We start from the raw sequence: 14,117 nt of genomic DNA on the forward strand, positions 1-14,117 counted from the left end.
AATGACATTCATGAGATGTACACACTAATGAATACTAAAATTACCCGGGAGACACAATAAATATAGCTTTAAATATATTACTCATATGCTGTTGTTTTAAATGTCAGCTATCTTGAGTCATCACCTCCTTTTCCTTGTATTTGATAATGCTTTAAAATACAGCATTTAAGAAAGTAACTTGACCTGATAAACACACTTCTAATTAAGTTCAAACCACAAGATAAAGGCTTGGTTTGTGTCATAGGTTTGCCTTGGAAATAGCTTTCATTTTCAAATTTATTTGAACTATGAAGAGAGAAACGGATGTATTTTGAACTGTATCCCTCTGGGCTTCTACAGGCATCTTTGGGTCATTGCTGGGAGTCCCTGTCTCCATTCCCTGCCTTTGTCTGTCCCAGATGGATCTACTGTGTGTGACCTCTGCAGAAACATGGCCTGCTCCAGTTTCTGAACTAACTATTAGAAGAATAGCAGAAAGAATCTCAATCACTTCATTCCCAATATCCAGAGGTCCCAGAACTAGGTATTTTGAAACACGCAGTATCCTGTAACACTTGGATGAAATGCAGGCACTTGAGTAGCCTCCTCATTAACACAGTCCCTTGCCACTTCCACTATGGAAAGCCAGTTCATAAGATATAGTTTTTCCTGTGTGGTTTTCAAAGATTCTCATTCTCCTCTAGGGCTGAAAACCTGGCCATACACATACTCTTTTTTATTGGATGCCCCATAGTTTGGCTAGCACTAGCCTATTTACCCCCTTGGAGGGTTGCGGGCTGAGAAAATACAAATCTAATTTCCTTTCAGTAGCCCAAATACAGTATCATTTTTGGGGGAAATCTAGGGTGACATATATTTAACATGACCTTTTGACTGTGTCTCTCAATGATCAGGCATTTCACGCAAGGTTTGAATGTGGTTGAACCCTGTTGACTCTAAATTGGATTTTTGGAAAAACACCTAAAGAGCTGATATTTCATGTCACTTATTAAGGAGATGTTGTTGCACTTTGGATATCATCTTCATAGGCACTAAAGCAGGCATTTTGTTTGAAAATGCCTCTGGTCTTCATTCTGGTTTCCTCCAAGGGCCACTACACTTTCACTGAAAACATTCCGAAAAACATAAGCTGAGGATCTTCCAGGACCATCCACAAAGTGTTCTGTTTTGACGTCTTAAGATCTAATGTGAAAAAAAAGGTGGGTGGGGTGGGGGGGCGTGGCATGCTTTCCATGGTTAAATAGGTTTAGGAAACTCATCATCCTATATCATCCCTTTTGGAGTTTTCCAGTGCATATTGGCATATTGAGGGTCCTGGGAAGTCTTGCAGTCAAAACAAAATCAGAAACTAAAACCTATACAACTTTGTTTAAGGCAGCTTACTCTAAAATGATTTCACATTTTTATTAGTGCCTAATATTATTCCACAGGTCCTATTTTTGGAAATGCTGATGTAAACATCATTCTAGCACTGATTGGGAGGTATATTTGATTCCCAGGAACAATGTCTTAGCCAGAGATATTCATTGCCATCACTCCTTCCCCCATCCCCTGGCAGGTCTTCAAGCTTGCTTGTCTCAGAGTACCATGATTTCTTGATGTGTTTGAGCCTTCTATATTAACGGGGAGTAATATAACTCCAGAAGAGAGAGACCTCAGTGTCCTGCTCTGCCCCTGCTGTGACAACTGGAAGGCCCAAGCAGGGTTTCTTTTTTTTTTTTGAGACTTAGTTTCGCTCTCATTGCTGGAGTGCAATGGTGCAACCTCGGCTCACTGCAACTTCTGCCTCCTGGGTTCAAGCGATTCTCCTGCCTCAGCCTCCCGAGTAGCTGGGATTACAGGGGCCTGCCACCACGCCTGGCTAATTTTCTGTATTTTTAGTAGAGATGGGGTTTCACCATGTTGGCCAGGCTGGTCTCAAACTCCCGACCTCAGGTGATCCATCTGCCTTGGCCTCCCAAAGTGCTGGGATTACAGGCGTAGCCACTGTGCCTGGCCCAAGCAGAGTTTCAAGCTAAGATTTCTCAGGTAGGTTTGACAGGCACCCTGTATACAGAAAACAGGCCCTGAATTTCTTTGCCCTGTATTATTTTCTCCTCAGGGAATTCAAGGAAGTAAGGTCTTCTGTCTGAAGGACCCGAGTTCAGCAAAAGGATACATTCCAGACTCTGCCAGGAGTAAGACTCATAATGAGGGGCAAGGGGACCACCCACCCCACAACAGAAGATGCCCTACAGAGTCATGACCCTGCTATAAACTCTGGGGGGACCCAGATGGGAGTGGTCATATGAGATACTCTCTCACTTCCTCCTGGGGGGCCCCACAGAAGTGATGGCCTGGGTCTGAGGTAAGATAACCTCAAGTCAGTAGAGGGAGTATCCTGAGACCTACCCAGAGGCACAGTGAGGACCCTAAGTAAGGACTGAAGGGATCACCCATCATAATACAGAGGCATCCTCATAGAGTCCACATCTGCCTGTCCTACTGTGAGCCCTGGGTAGGCTGCTGGCTGGCTGTACTATAAAGAGCCTTCTCAGTTCCTTCTTCAAGTGCTTACAGGACAGGACAGGAGACATGTGAGGCCCGAGGGCACTGCCCTTAGGAAAAGCCTAGTGTAAGTGGCCTTTGTCAGAGCCAACAATGTTGATTTTACCAGCTGAAGACACCCACATCTTCCTTCTCTTCCTTAGGTTGTGGTCCCCCATTGTCATACTTCCTACCAACATGCCTGCCTACCATACCACCAAGAAATAGCACGCCTCCATGCCAGAAGCATCAGCACTGTACATGTGAACAATGCCTCCAGGCCTACAAGGAGACCCAAAGCCAAAAGTGTCCAACTTCATCAAGGGTATCAGATGAGTACTCAGAGGTCAAGAAGAGGAGGAAATTCAGAGAATCTTGCAGGCTTTGCCAGACACTGAGAATTTGCCCAGGCACCCTCTATACTAGAAAGTGGTTTTTCTGATGAATTCCCTGTTGCTCAGTTATCAAATGAAAAAGCCCATCACAAAAGCAGACATACTGAAAAATGCCATAAAAGAGCACAAGGAGCACTTCCTGAGGTCCTAAGGAGAGCCGGAGAGCCTCTGAGTGTATGCAGCCTGTCTTTGGGGTTGAAGTAAAAGAAGTAGACCACTCTTATCCCCTTGTCAGAAAACTGGACCTCACCTATGATGAGAGGTTGAGATATGAAAAGGGCATGTCCAAGACCAGCCTCCTGATGACTGTCCTAGGCCTGATATTTACAAAAGGCAATTGAACCAATGAGATAATCTGGGAAGAGCTGAAAATAAAGGGTATATATTATGGGAAGAAGTATTTCATCTTTGGGGATTCCAGGAAGGTCATCACCAGAGATCTGATGCATGAAAGGTAGCTGGACTGCCAGCAGATGCCCCATAGTGATTCTTCCCACTATGAATTCCTATGGGGTCTGAGAGCCCACCCTGAAACCAGAAAAATGAAAGTCATAGAAATTTTGAGCCAAGGTTAATGATACTGTGAAAGGAAAATAAATCTTGGGACCCCAAACTCACTAAGCCAAAGGGAAAAACTGGGAACTGGGTCAAGCAAACCTGTCTCCCATTTGGTTCCTAAATAAGATAGCTAGAAAGATAAGAAAAACTACATACCTCCCTCACAATTTGGCCACAGGGATATCCCTTGTGGGCCCCAAGATCTTTCCCCTAAAATAGTTCTGTTGAATTTCACCCTGGCAATGTAAATTCATAGCTTATCTTCATAGGTGTGGGACAGAAGACAGAACTCCAAGTCATCCCTCTACTCACATGAGACAAATGCATATCTGATTGCTTCTTTTGCCCTATTGTTTATGTTATCTTACGTATAAATGCAGATTCACTGAGCCAGATGAAGGCATAAGTGAATATTTCCTCTACCCACCCTGTCACAGGAAAATTACGTATTCAGTGAAAGGCTAATCAAAGACTCAAAAGGATGCCACCTTTTGTTTGTCTTTTATCTACCAACACATTTTAAAAATATTTCTTCCTCTTCCCCCAATATCTCCCCCTTTTCCTCTTTAAATACCGAAGCCCTCAAAATCACTTTTGAAGAAAGGCATAGACCTGTCTCCTGAGCATGAATCCTTAACTTTGGCAAATAAACCTCCTTAAATGATTGAGACATGCCTCAGTCATTTTCATTGATTCAGAATACCATCACAGTGCCTTGCCACTCAGGTATGGAGAGGCTTTGAGACATGAAGAAGACAGAGCTCAAGCCAGAGTTGAAGCCAGGGCTGGCACTACTGCCACAGCCAAGCGACATTCCAGGGCTATGTTCAGCAGCTTCTCCCATGCCTAGTAAAGACTGAGACAAATTTTTCACTTTGTGTTTGAAGTGGGCAGTGAGTGTTCTCAGTAGTACAGGGTTAGGATAAGGAAACACGGTACAAAATGAATATCTCGGAAACATGGTACACAATGAATATCTCCTTTGTCTTCTTGCTTTTATGGGTAACTTGTAGGTTTGTTTATATATTGGTATTCTTCAAATGTTGTTCTTTTTAATAGATGATTTATTTAACTTAAGAATCTAAGATTTTGAATAGCACAGGTCATACATTTATTGTTGTTTATCAGGTTTAAGAATGAGAGTTTTGGCACCGCATGTTCTCACTCATAAGTGGGAGGTGAACAATAAGAACACATGGACACAGGGAGGAGAATATCACACACCAGGGACTGTCGGGGGAGGGGGGAAGGGGAGGTAGAGCATTAGGACAAATACCTAATGCATGTGGGGCTTAAAACCTAGATGACGGGTTAATAGGTGCAGCAAACCACCATGGCATATGTATACCTATATAACAAACCTGTACATGTATCTGCACATGTATAGCAAAACTTAAAGTAAAAAAAAAATAATAATAATTTTAAAAAATGAGAGTTTTTAGTTAAAAAAAAAAAAGTTAAAAATCCTTGATTTTTTCACCCTGTGATCCACACAAAATAACATAGCATCAGGATAGGTATTTTCTTGGAAATGTGAAATAACTCCACACTCAAATAGTTAAAATCACGAAATAAAAAAAAAAAAGGTGAGATGTGTTCAATTCTTGATTTGCCTTATTCCTTTTAGTCTTTCTTTTTAAAAAATTAAAAGATATATAGCTGGATTTGTTTGGCTTTTTCAAAAATGTAAGATAAATTGTACTCATTTAGTACTCTTGTTCATTGGCTCTTTTATTCCTTAAATATTAATCAATTCTCTGCTCTTTGGAAGGCTCAATGTTAGTACTGGAGATGATAAGAAATAAAAAAGAAAGTTTTACCCATTGTCCAAAGAATTTTAGTCGTTAGGAGCAGCTATCATACAAATACATGGTGAAAGTATCTCTCAGATCCAAAGGACAAGGTTAAAAAAGATGGAGGCAGGTAAGAAAGGGGGAAGGGTTCCAAATGAGAGTGTGTAGCGTAAATGCTCTGAGAAAAAGAAAGCTAGGGCCTTGGGAAACTGCAGGTCCCTCACTGGGAGGTAATTTTAAGTGAGGCTGCATGCTGGGCTGGAGGAGGCTGTGGGAATGGTGAGCAGGGCAAGACCCTCAGATGGTAAGCTTCAGAGTTGAGAGACTAAGCCTATAATGGAAAAGTGCTCTTAACTTTGGTATTTGGAGAAAACTGGAGAGAAGCTCCACTAGGGGCAGCACTGGAAAGTGTCCTATGCTCTTGTCCCAGTGCAGATGAACACAGTGCAGAAACTAGCTGCTTTATATACATTGTATCCAGTGAGCTTTGGAGAAATAAGGATGATACTCCCTTAAGAAGAAATGATAAGAAGCCGCTGGGTACTCTGCACTGGGCTGGGAGAGTTAAGAGTCAATTTCATTAAAAGGAGCATTCAAATTAGGCTATCATGTGCATAATTTGGCAAGCTCTAGGCAAGTTCTAGGTGTTTGGTGCTTGTTAAATTGATGAAAATAAAGGTGATTTAGATGGAAGTGACACTGTGAGGGACGGAAGTTGTTAGTCCTTGACGCAAACGTCAGGTGCGTTGTGTTGCACCTAACTGGAGAAGTCTACCTCACATTGAATAATTTATCATTTAATGGGGAAATATTACTTAATTTTTCTTGCTAATCTGCATTTTGGCTCATTGGGTTTTCTTTCTTCTAGAATGCTGCATATTCTCTGACATCTGTTGGATTAAGAAAAAGCAATCACAGTGGGATGGGTGATATCATCAGAGTTCAAGTTAATCATAGGTAACAGCTGCCATGTTGAAATCTCAATACGGGCCAAGTATTGTGCCAGGTGCTTTACATACATTAACCACATTTCACCAATTCCACAAGGAAGGGCTTATCAAACCTATTTCATAGATGCAGAGCCTGAGGCTCACAGAGTTTAGTAATGTGCCTGAGTTCACATAGCTGGTAAGTGGCAGGGCTGAAACCAGACCCCCAGTCTGGATTAATCTAGATCCCACACTGTTCCAGTCTTCCCATTCTGAGGCTAACCTTGTGTTGCTTCATTCATTTTTTCTATTTTTGAAAAATGTATCTCAGGCAATAAAAAGAAGGACTCTGTGCCCATACTACTAGGTCAAATATATTCCCAGACCAATATGAATGCCAAAATAAATGAGAGGCATAAATAAAAAAAAGAAAAATAGTACCTGGTGTCAATACGTTCATCTACACATGCAATATCAGGTAATCTCAAAAGATCAGAAGCTCCTAAAATCATCCTGGACAGTCTCTTCCCTGTAGAAAATAAATCTGTCAGAATAGAATTTTCGTGAGAATCTAAGTCTAGCAAGATGGAAAAGATCAGCATGTTTTTTCTCTGACAGCCCACTACCTGTCCTGGGGCTTCTGCCTTGTGCTTCAGCTTCCCCATCTCACATCACTCCTGGAACATGGCTCCTTCTCTGCAAGGTTTGCAGTAGAAAAACTGGTCATGTTTGCAGGGATGTGACATTTCCCAGAAAGCGTTTAATGAAAGATGATCCCCAGTTCAGAGGACATGGGAAACCAATATCTCAGAATATATGAGGTTATGCATAGACTGGCTCTCATCTGCTCTCAGACCTAGAAAGCTCCAGACAGAACTGTCAGGCTGAGCATCCACTCATTTAATCTTCAGACCTCTCATGGACATGGCCTAAGAAGGTCAACTTCATGTCAGTAGATGCAGTTCAGCCTCTGATAGATATGAACGTGAGGACCCTGAATGAAGATGATGGAAGGACCCAGCCAGAACTGTGGGGTCCCAAAAAGTCCAGCTCAGGCTGTCAGCCCTTCAAAGTCCAGAACAGCCCTGGCTAAATGTAGCTCACCACAACTTCCAGTTCAGAGGTCGGCAGAGGGTGAGTACCTTGATCTGATGGGAACAGCCTCAGGTCAGTGGAGGATGGAGTGCCCCAAGACTGGCCAGGTGTCATGGTGAGGACCCTGAAGAGAAATAAGAGGACTGTTATAGGACCAACGGGTTTGTGTGTCAGCTGCAAAGTAACAGACCCACTATAATAAAATAGCAAAGTTTGCAGCAAAGAGTTTAATGATTGCAGGGTGCCAAGTGAGGAGATGAGAAGGGACTCTCAAATTCATCTCCCCAAGGAGTTCTGGGCTGGGATTTGCAAGGAGATCATGGAGGGCAAGGGGCTGGAGAACTGAGGTTGTTGATTCGTTGGGGTAAAGGGGATGAAATCATCAGAATGTGGAAACCGCGTTTTTTTTTTTAGTGAGTCAGCTCCTGTGGGGTCCTTTGGACCAGCTTTTGTCAGTAGGGTCCTTTAGAGCAGCTAGCATCAGTGGGGTCCTTCAGACCAGCTGAGTCATTAGAATCATCAGTATGCAGGACCTTAAGGAATATCTCAAAGAAAAAAAGTTTCATTATGTTCAAATTGTTATCTATAGAGCAATTAAGGGGAACTATAATCTAGTAATAGGATCTACATGATTCTGGGATAATAGGCGCCAAACTACTATGGGGAAGCAGGTCAGAGAGCAAGCTGACTTCATGATTAATGCTGAATGTTCTGCAAGCTTGGCTTATCTTCATTTATCTCCCTTCCCTCTTCCCTGATTAATTTTATACAGTTCATAGGGGCAGTTTCAAAACCACCCACCCCAGAACAGAGGAGCCCACAAATTCCACCAATGCTGTCACCCTTGGGGTGCCCAGAAGAGAATTACGAGGTGGAGAAATCCCATCAATATGCCTGGTGTGTTTCACAGAGGTGAAGACCTTGGACTAGTGGAAATGGCCCTAGGTCAAAGAGACAAAACCCACGCCCTAACAGGAATCAAGGTGAGGATCCTGAGTGTTATGAGGGGACTCTCTGCCTTGCAACACCAGCAGAGGGGGCCAAACAGAGCCCCTCGCCATTGTTAGCACCGAGAGGGCCCAAAATAACTATCTCTGAGTCCCCTTCATTCCACCTGTATAGTCTCGGGGAAGGAAGGGCCTTTGTCTGAAGAGGGTGACCCCAGTTGTGCAGAGAGAGAGTCTTGGCTTTCACGGGAATCAAGGTGAGGACTCTGAGGGCGGATGAGAAGACCTCTCCCCAAAAGAGGCACATTCACAGAGCCCTGCCGCTGCTGTCAGGCCTGTGAGACCCAGGCAGGGGTGGCCTGTGTGACACGCTCAAATTTCCACGGTGGGGGCTGAGGGAAGTAGGGGTATTGTTTGGAGGCTGGCGGATTTGGGTCAGCACGCATATTCGTCCCAGGCTGCTAGATACTGAGGTGAGGACCCCTAGTGGAGAAGTAGGGACCAGCAACGCTAGAACAGTGACGTCCAGTAGCGTCCGGCCGTCAGCCCTCAGACGCCACGGGCTGCCGGATGTGACTCATCCTGACTTCCGCTTTGAAAAAAAGACCCGAGCGGATGTGGCGCATCCTGACTTCCGTTTTGGAGGCGAGGACCCGAGCGAGTGTAGGGGGTGCCGCGTCTGGTCAGCCAGGGGTGAATTCTCAGGACTGGTCGGGAGTCAAGGTGAGGACCCTGAGTGTAAACTGAAGAGACCACCCCCACCTGTAACAAAGAGGGCCCCACTAAGTCCCGCTTCTGCATTTGGTCCTGAGAGGCTCCGGTAAAGCCGTCCGGCAGTATTGCACCTGCAAAGTTCCAGGGTAGGGGAAGGGTGGGGGGAGGGGCAGTCGCGGGGGAAGGAGGCTTGGACGCAGGGAATAGGCCTCATTCTGCACATAGGGTGGGTGTAGGCCCTAACTGAAATCAATTTGAGGGCCCTAAATGTGGACTGAAGAGAACATCTCCTACCCTTAACAAAGGTGGCCTCACTAAGTCTCGTCCCTGCAGACGGCTCTGGGAGGCCCCAGCAAAGCTGTGCCTGGAAAGTCTCAGGGAGGGGAGGGCCTTGAACCTAGGAAGCAGCCCTGCTTCTGCTCATATGGTATCAACCTAAAACCTAACTGGGGTTAAGGTGAGGACTCTGAGTATTAAAGAGTGGACCTCTACCCAAAAGAGGAGTCATGCTGGGCAGTTCTCAGGCCGAGGCGACACTGGGTTTTAGATGGTCCCAGGCTGACATGACAAATGCGGAGCAACCTGACTTCCTCTCCAGGGACTAAAGAAGTTGAGGGCTACATCCCAGACCCACATCTGCTGCCAGCAATAGGAGGGCCAGGGCAAAGCTGGCAAGCTGAGATGCTCTCTAGTTTCCTCTGGAGGTGGTCTCAGGGAGGTGAGGGTCTTGGTGTAATGGGGTAGGTCTAATGCAACAGAGAGACCCAGTCTCTAACAGGAAGCAAGGATGTGACACTGAGTGATGAGAAGGGGACTCCAACCAGAAAGAAGTGCCACATAGAGCCCACTCTTGTCAGACCAGGGAGACCTGAGCATGTTGGCATGTTGAGTTGCACTCACTCTCCCCAGGACATCTCAGAGAAGTGAAGGACCCCATTAAAGAGGGCAGCCTGGCCGGGCGTGGTGGCTCACGCCTGTAATCCCAGCACTTTGGGAGGCTGAGGCGGGCGGATCACGAGGTCAGGAGATCGAGACCATCTTGGCTAACACGGTGAAACCTCTCTACTAAAAATGCAAAAAAAAATTAGCCGGGCACGGTGGCGGGCGCCTGTAATTCCAGCTGCTCTGGAGGCTGAGGCAGGAGAATGGCATGAACCCAGGAGGCGGAGTTTGCAGTGAGCCGAGATAGAGCCACTGCAGTCTGGCCTAGGTGAAAGAGCGAGACTCCGTCTCTTAAAAAAAAAAAAAAAAAAAAAGAGGGCAGCCTGAGTTCACCAGAGGGAGGGTTTCCAGGTTGTGCCAGATGTTATGGTAAGAACTCTGAGGACTGCAGGGAGCTCCCACCCCGTATTAGTGGGAGTCACACAATCCTCAGTACTGTCAGCTCTGAGAGACCCCAGGCAGAAATGTCAAACAGAGGTGCCCATCAGTTCCCACTCAAGGGTAACAGGGAAATGAGGGTTTTAATCTGAGGGTGGTGATCACTTGTCAACAGAAGTAATGTATTAATTGGTCCATTCTGGCGTTACTGTAAATACCCAAGACTGGGTAATTTACAAAGAAAAGAGGTTTAATTGGCTCACAGTTCTGCAGGCTGTACAGGAAGCATGATGCTGGCATTTGCTCAGCTTCTGGGAGCAGGGCTCAGGAAATTTACAATCATGGCGTAAGGTGAAGGGGAAGCAGACATGTTACATGGCCAGAGCAGGATCAAGAGGCCAGGGGAGGTGCTACACACTTTTAAATGACCAGATCTCGTGAGAACTCATCATTAAGGGGAATGGTGCTAAACTATTCATGAGAAACCTGCCCTCATGATCCAGTCACCTCCCACCAGGCTCCACCTCCAACATTGAGGATTACAATTAGACGTGAGATTTGGTGAGGATACAGATCCAAACCATATCAGGGAAGAATCTTAGACCCTCTCATGAGTCAAATTTAGAGGCTGAGTTGGGACTGTATGTGGGACCATCTATCACAGGGCAGTTATCTGCCTGCCACAGCTTTTACTTTTGGGAAGACCACATTTGGTCAGATAAGGCCACCCTCACTTCCTCCTATGGGTTCTCAGGGATGTTCGCTCTTACTATGACGACATAGGCCTCAGTTCAATAAAAAGGAGAGCTCCTCTACCAGGAGTCAAATTGAGGAATCTGAGTGAGAAGTCAAGGGACCACTGAACCCTTAACAGTGGAGACATCAAAGAATCCAGTTCAACCCTTTATTTTCAGCCCTAGAAAGCTCAGGAAAGGGTTATCAGGTTTAGTGTCCCCCTCTCTTTTTTATATAAGATCTAAGAGAGGTGAGATTCTTAGTCTGACAGTGTAGCCACCACTCAGCAGAAGGGGGCTGGTGCCAAGCCCTACATGAAGCCAAGGTGGGGACCTTGAATGAGAGCTGAAGACTTTAATGATTCAAGACATCAAAGACCCCACTGAACTCTCAGCACTGGGTGTCACTTGTCAGGGTGGTGGATTGAGGCACCCCTTCAATTTCTTCTCATGAGTCCTAGGGTGCTTTGAGGTGTCAAATTCACAACAGCGGAAGGGAGTGGCTCAGGCCCTGCCAAGACTTCATATGATAATCCTAAAAGTTAACTGATAAAACCCCAAACACCAGAAGACAGGAGGCCCCACTGCCAGTACCTCCTGTCACCATAGTAAGCCCAAGGCAGGGCTGACAGAATGCAGTCTGAAACTCACTGTAGGGGTTCTGTGGTTCTTCTCTGGTGTCTCAGGGGAAAGGATAAACAGGACAACAGGAGCCTTGTGGCTTTCTAGAACAGTGCCTTCAGGGAAACTTGCAAAGGCAGGCTTCCTTCAGTAAAGCTAAGATGGGGTCTTCCAGCTGAAGGTGCTCACAGATCTCATTCTCCCATCTTCAGGTATACTAACCACCTATTCTCCTGCCCACATTTCTTGGTGTACCCAGCCATCATGCCTCGTGGTCAGAAGAGTAAGCTCCGTGCCCGTGAGAAACGCCGCAAGGCCCGAGATGAGACCCAGGGTCTCAGTGTTCCTCAGGTCACTGAAGCGGAGGAAGAAGAGGCCCCCTGCTGTTCCTCTTCTGTTTCTGGGGGTGCTGCTTCAAGCCCTCCTGCTGCTGGCATTCCCCAGAAGCCTCAGAGAGCCCCAACCACTGCTGCTGCTGCGGCTGCAGGTGTTTCATCCACAAAATCTAAAAAAGGTGCCAAGGGCCGCCAAGGTGAGAAAAATGCAAGTTCCTCCCAGGCCTCAACATCTACTGAGAGCTCAAGCGAAGATCCTCTAACCAGGAAGTCAGGGATGTTGGTGCAGTTCCTGTTGTACAAGTATAAAATAAAAGAGTCCGTTACAAAGGGAGAAATGCTGAAGATTGTTGGCAAAAGGTTCAGGGAGCACTTCCCTGAGATCCTCAAGAAAGCCTCTGAGCGCCTCAATGTTGCCTTTGGCATTGAGCTGAATAAAGTCAACCCCAACGGCCACACTTACACCTTCAACAAGGTAGACCTCACCGATGAAGAATCCATGCTCAGTTCCTGGGACTTTCCCAGGAGCAGGCTTCTGATGCCTCTCCTGGGTGTGATCTTCTTAAATGGCAACTCTGCCACTGAGGAAGAGATCTGGGAATTCCTGAATATGTTGGGAGTCTATGATGGAGAGGAGCACTCAGTCTTTGGGGAACCCCGGAAGCTCATCACCCAAGACCTGGTGCAGGAAAAATATCTGGAGTACAAGCAGGTGCCCAACAGTGATCCCCCATGCTTTCAATTCCTGTGGGGTCCGAGAGCCTATGCTGAAACCAGCAAGATGAAAGTCCTGGAGTTTTTGGCCAAGGTAAATGGTACCACCCCCTGTGCCTTCCCAACCCATTATGAAGAGGCTTTGAAAGATGAAGAGAAAGCCGGAGTCTGAGCCAGAGTTGTAGCCAGGCCTTGCACTACTGCCATAGCCAGTCAATCTCCCAAAGCCAAGTTTACCTGCTGTTCTCACCCCCAATGAGGTCTTAGGCAGATTCTTTACTTTGTAATTCAAAAGGCCTGTTAACCTTTGTTCTTGTTATGCATGAATAACTTGTTGACTTTTTTTTTCTCTTTTTCAACTAGTGTTTCTTTCAACAGGTTTATTTAGATTCAGAATGTAAATTTACAAATGATATAGATCACCCTGTTATTGCTGTTTTTCAGGGACAGTAGAAAGTGTTTTGTTTTTTGAGTGAAACAACTTATTAATAAAAATCCTTAAATCACTTTTGTAATCCAGGATAAGAAAATGTGGCATTAGAATAGAAATATCTTTGGAAATGTGGAAGACCCCATAGTGAAATATTTGGGATCAGAAGCCAGAGGGGTAAAAATGGTCAATTCTTGGTTTACTTCATTTAATCTTTCTTTTCATAAAGATACATACCTGGATTTGTTTATGTTATTCAAGAATGTGTGAGAAATTAAACCATAGTTAGTTAATCCTCTTGTTTATGGCTCTTACTTTAAATATTTTAATTGAGCATCTGTTCTTTGAGAGTCTTCCTGCTTGTACTGGGAATGTTTAGTCAAAGAAGACCAAGCTTGTACTCATGCAATTGTAGATTCTAGGAGAAGCTGTCATTGTGGAAGAAGGTGAGATACTTCATAAAAAATAAAAGACAGGAAAAAGAAGTGATGAAAGCAATAGTTTTCATTGCTAAGCAGCATTTTGGCTGAATGGGGTTTTTCAGTCTTAGAATGTTGCGTATTCTCGGCCGGGTGCAGTTGCTCACACCTGTAATCCCAGCACTTTGGGAGGCTGAGATGGGCGGATCACCTGAGGTCGGGAGTTCGAGACCAGCCTGACCAACATGGAGAAACCCTGTCTCTCCTAAAAATACAAAATTAGCCAGGCATGGTGGCACATGGCTGTAATGCCAGCTACTCAGGAGGCTAAGGCAGGAGAATCACTTGAACCCAGGAGGCGGAGTTTGCTGTGAGCCGAGACTGCGCCATTGCACTCCAGCCTGGGCAACGAGCGAAACTCCCTCTAAAAAAAAAAAAAAAGAAAGAAAGAAAAAAAAAATGTTGCATATTCTCTGAGATATCCTGGATTTTTTTTTTTAATCTCAACTGGAAGGTTGGTAATGTCTCTGATCAAAATCATCATAGTAGTAATTGCCACTTCCTGATGTCTCAGTTGACGAGACAGG

At 45.3% G+C, this 14,117-nt stretch overlaps 1 protein-coding gene across 2 annotated transcripts; it reads left to right on the forward strand.

Annotated features, from left to right (window-relative positions):
• Positions 1 to 8,822: 8,822 nt before the first annotated feature.
• MAGEB2 (MAGE family member B2) lies at positions 8,823 to 13,404 on the forward strand. 2 transcript variants are annotated; one of them, XM_054473152.1, is made up of 2 exons: positions 8,823 to 8,966; positions 11,845 to 13,404. In XM_054473152.1, exon 2 carries the CDS (start codon positions 11,897 to 11,899, stop codon positions 12,851 to 12,853), a length of 957 nt encoding a protein of 318 aa, XP_054329127.1. In that variant the 5' UTR covers positions 8,823 to 8,966; positions 11,845 to 11,896; the 3' UTR covers positions 12,854 to 13,404. The 2 variants fall into 2 exon arrangements, with proteins under 2 accessions (XP_054329127.1, XP_054329128.1); XM_054473153.1 differs by having other exon boundaries at positions 8,860 to 8,966; positions 11,892 to 13,404.
• The last annotated feature ends 713 nt before the right edge of the window (positions 13,405 to 14,117 follow it).

This window comes from Pongo pygmaeus, chromosome X, assembly GCF_028885625.2.
Source record: "Pongo pygmaeus isolate AG05252 chromosome X, NHGRI_mPonPyg2-v2.0_pri, whole genome shotgun sequence".
Classification (NCBI taxonomy): Eukaryota; Metazoa; Chordata; class Mammalia; order Primates; family Hominidae; genus Pongo; species Pongo pygmaeus.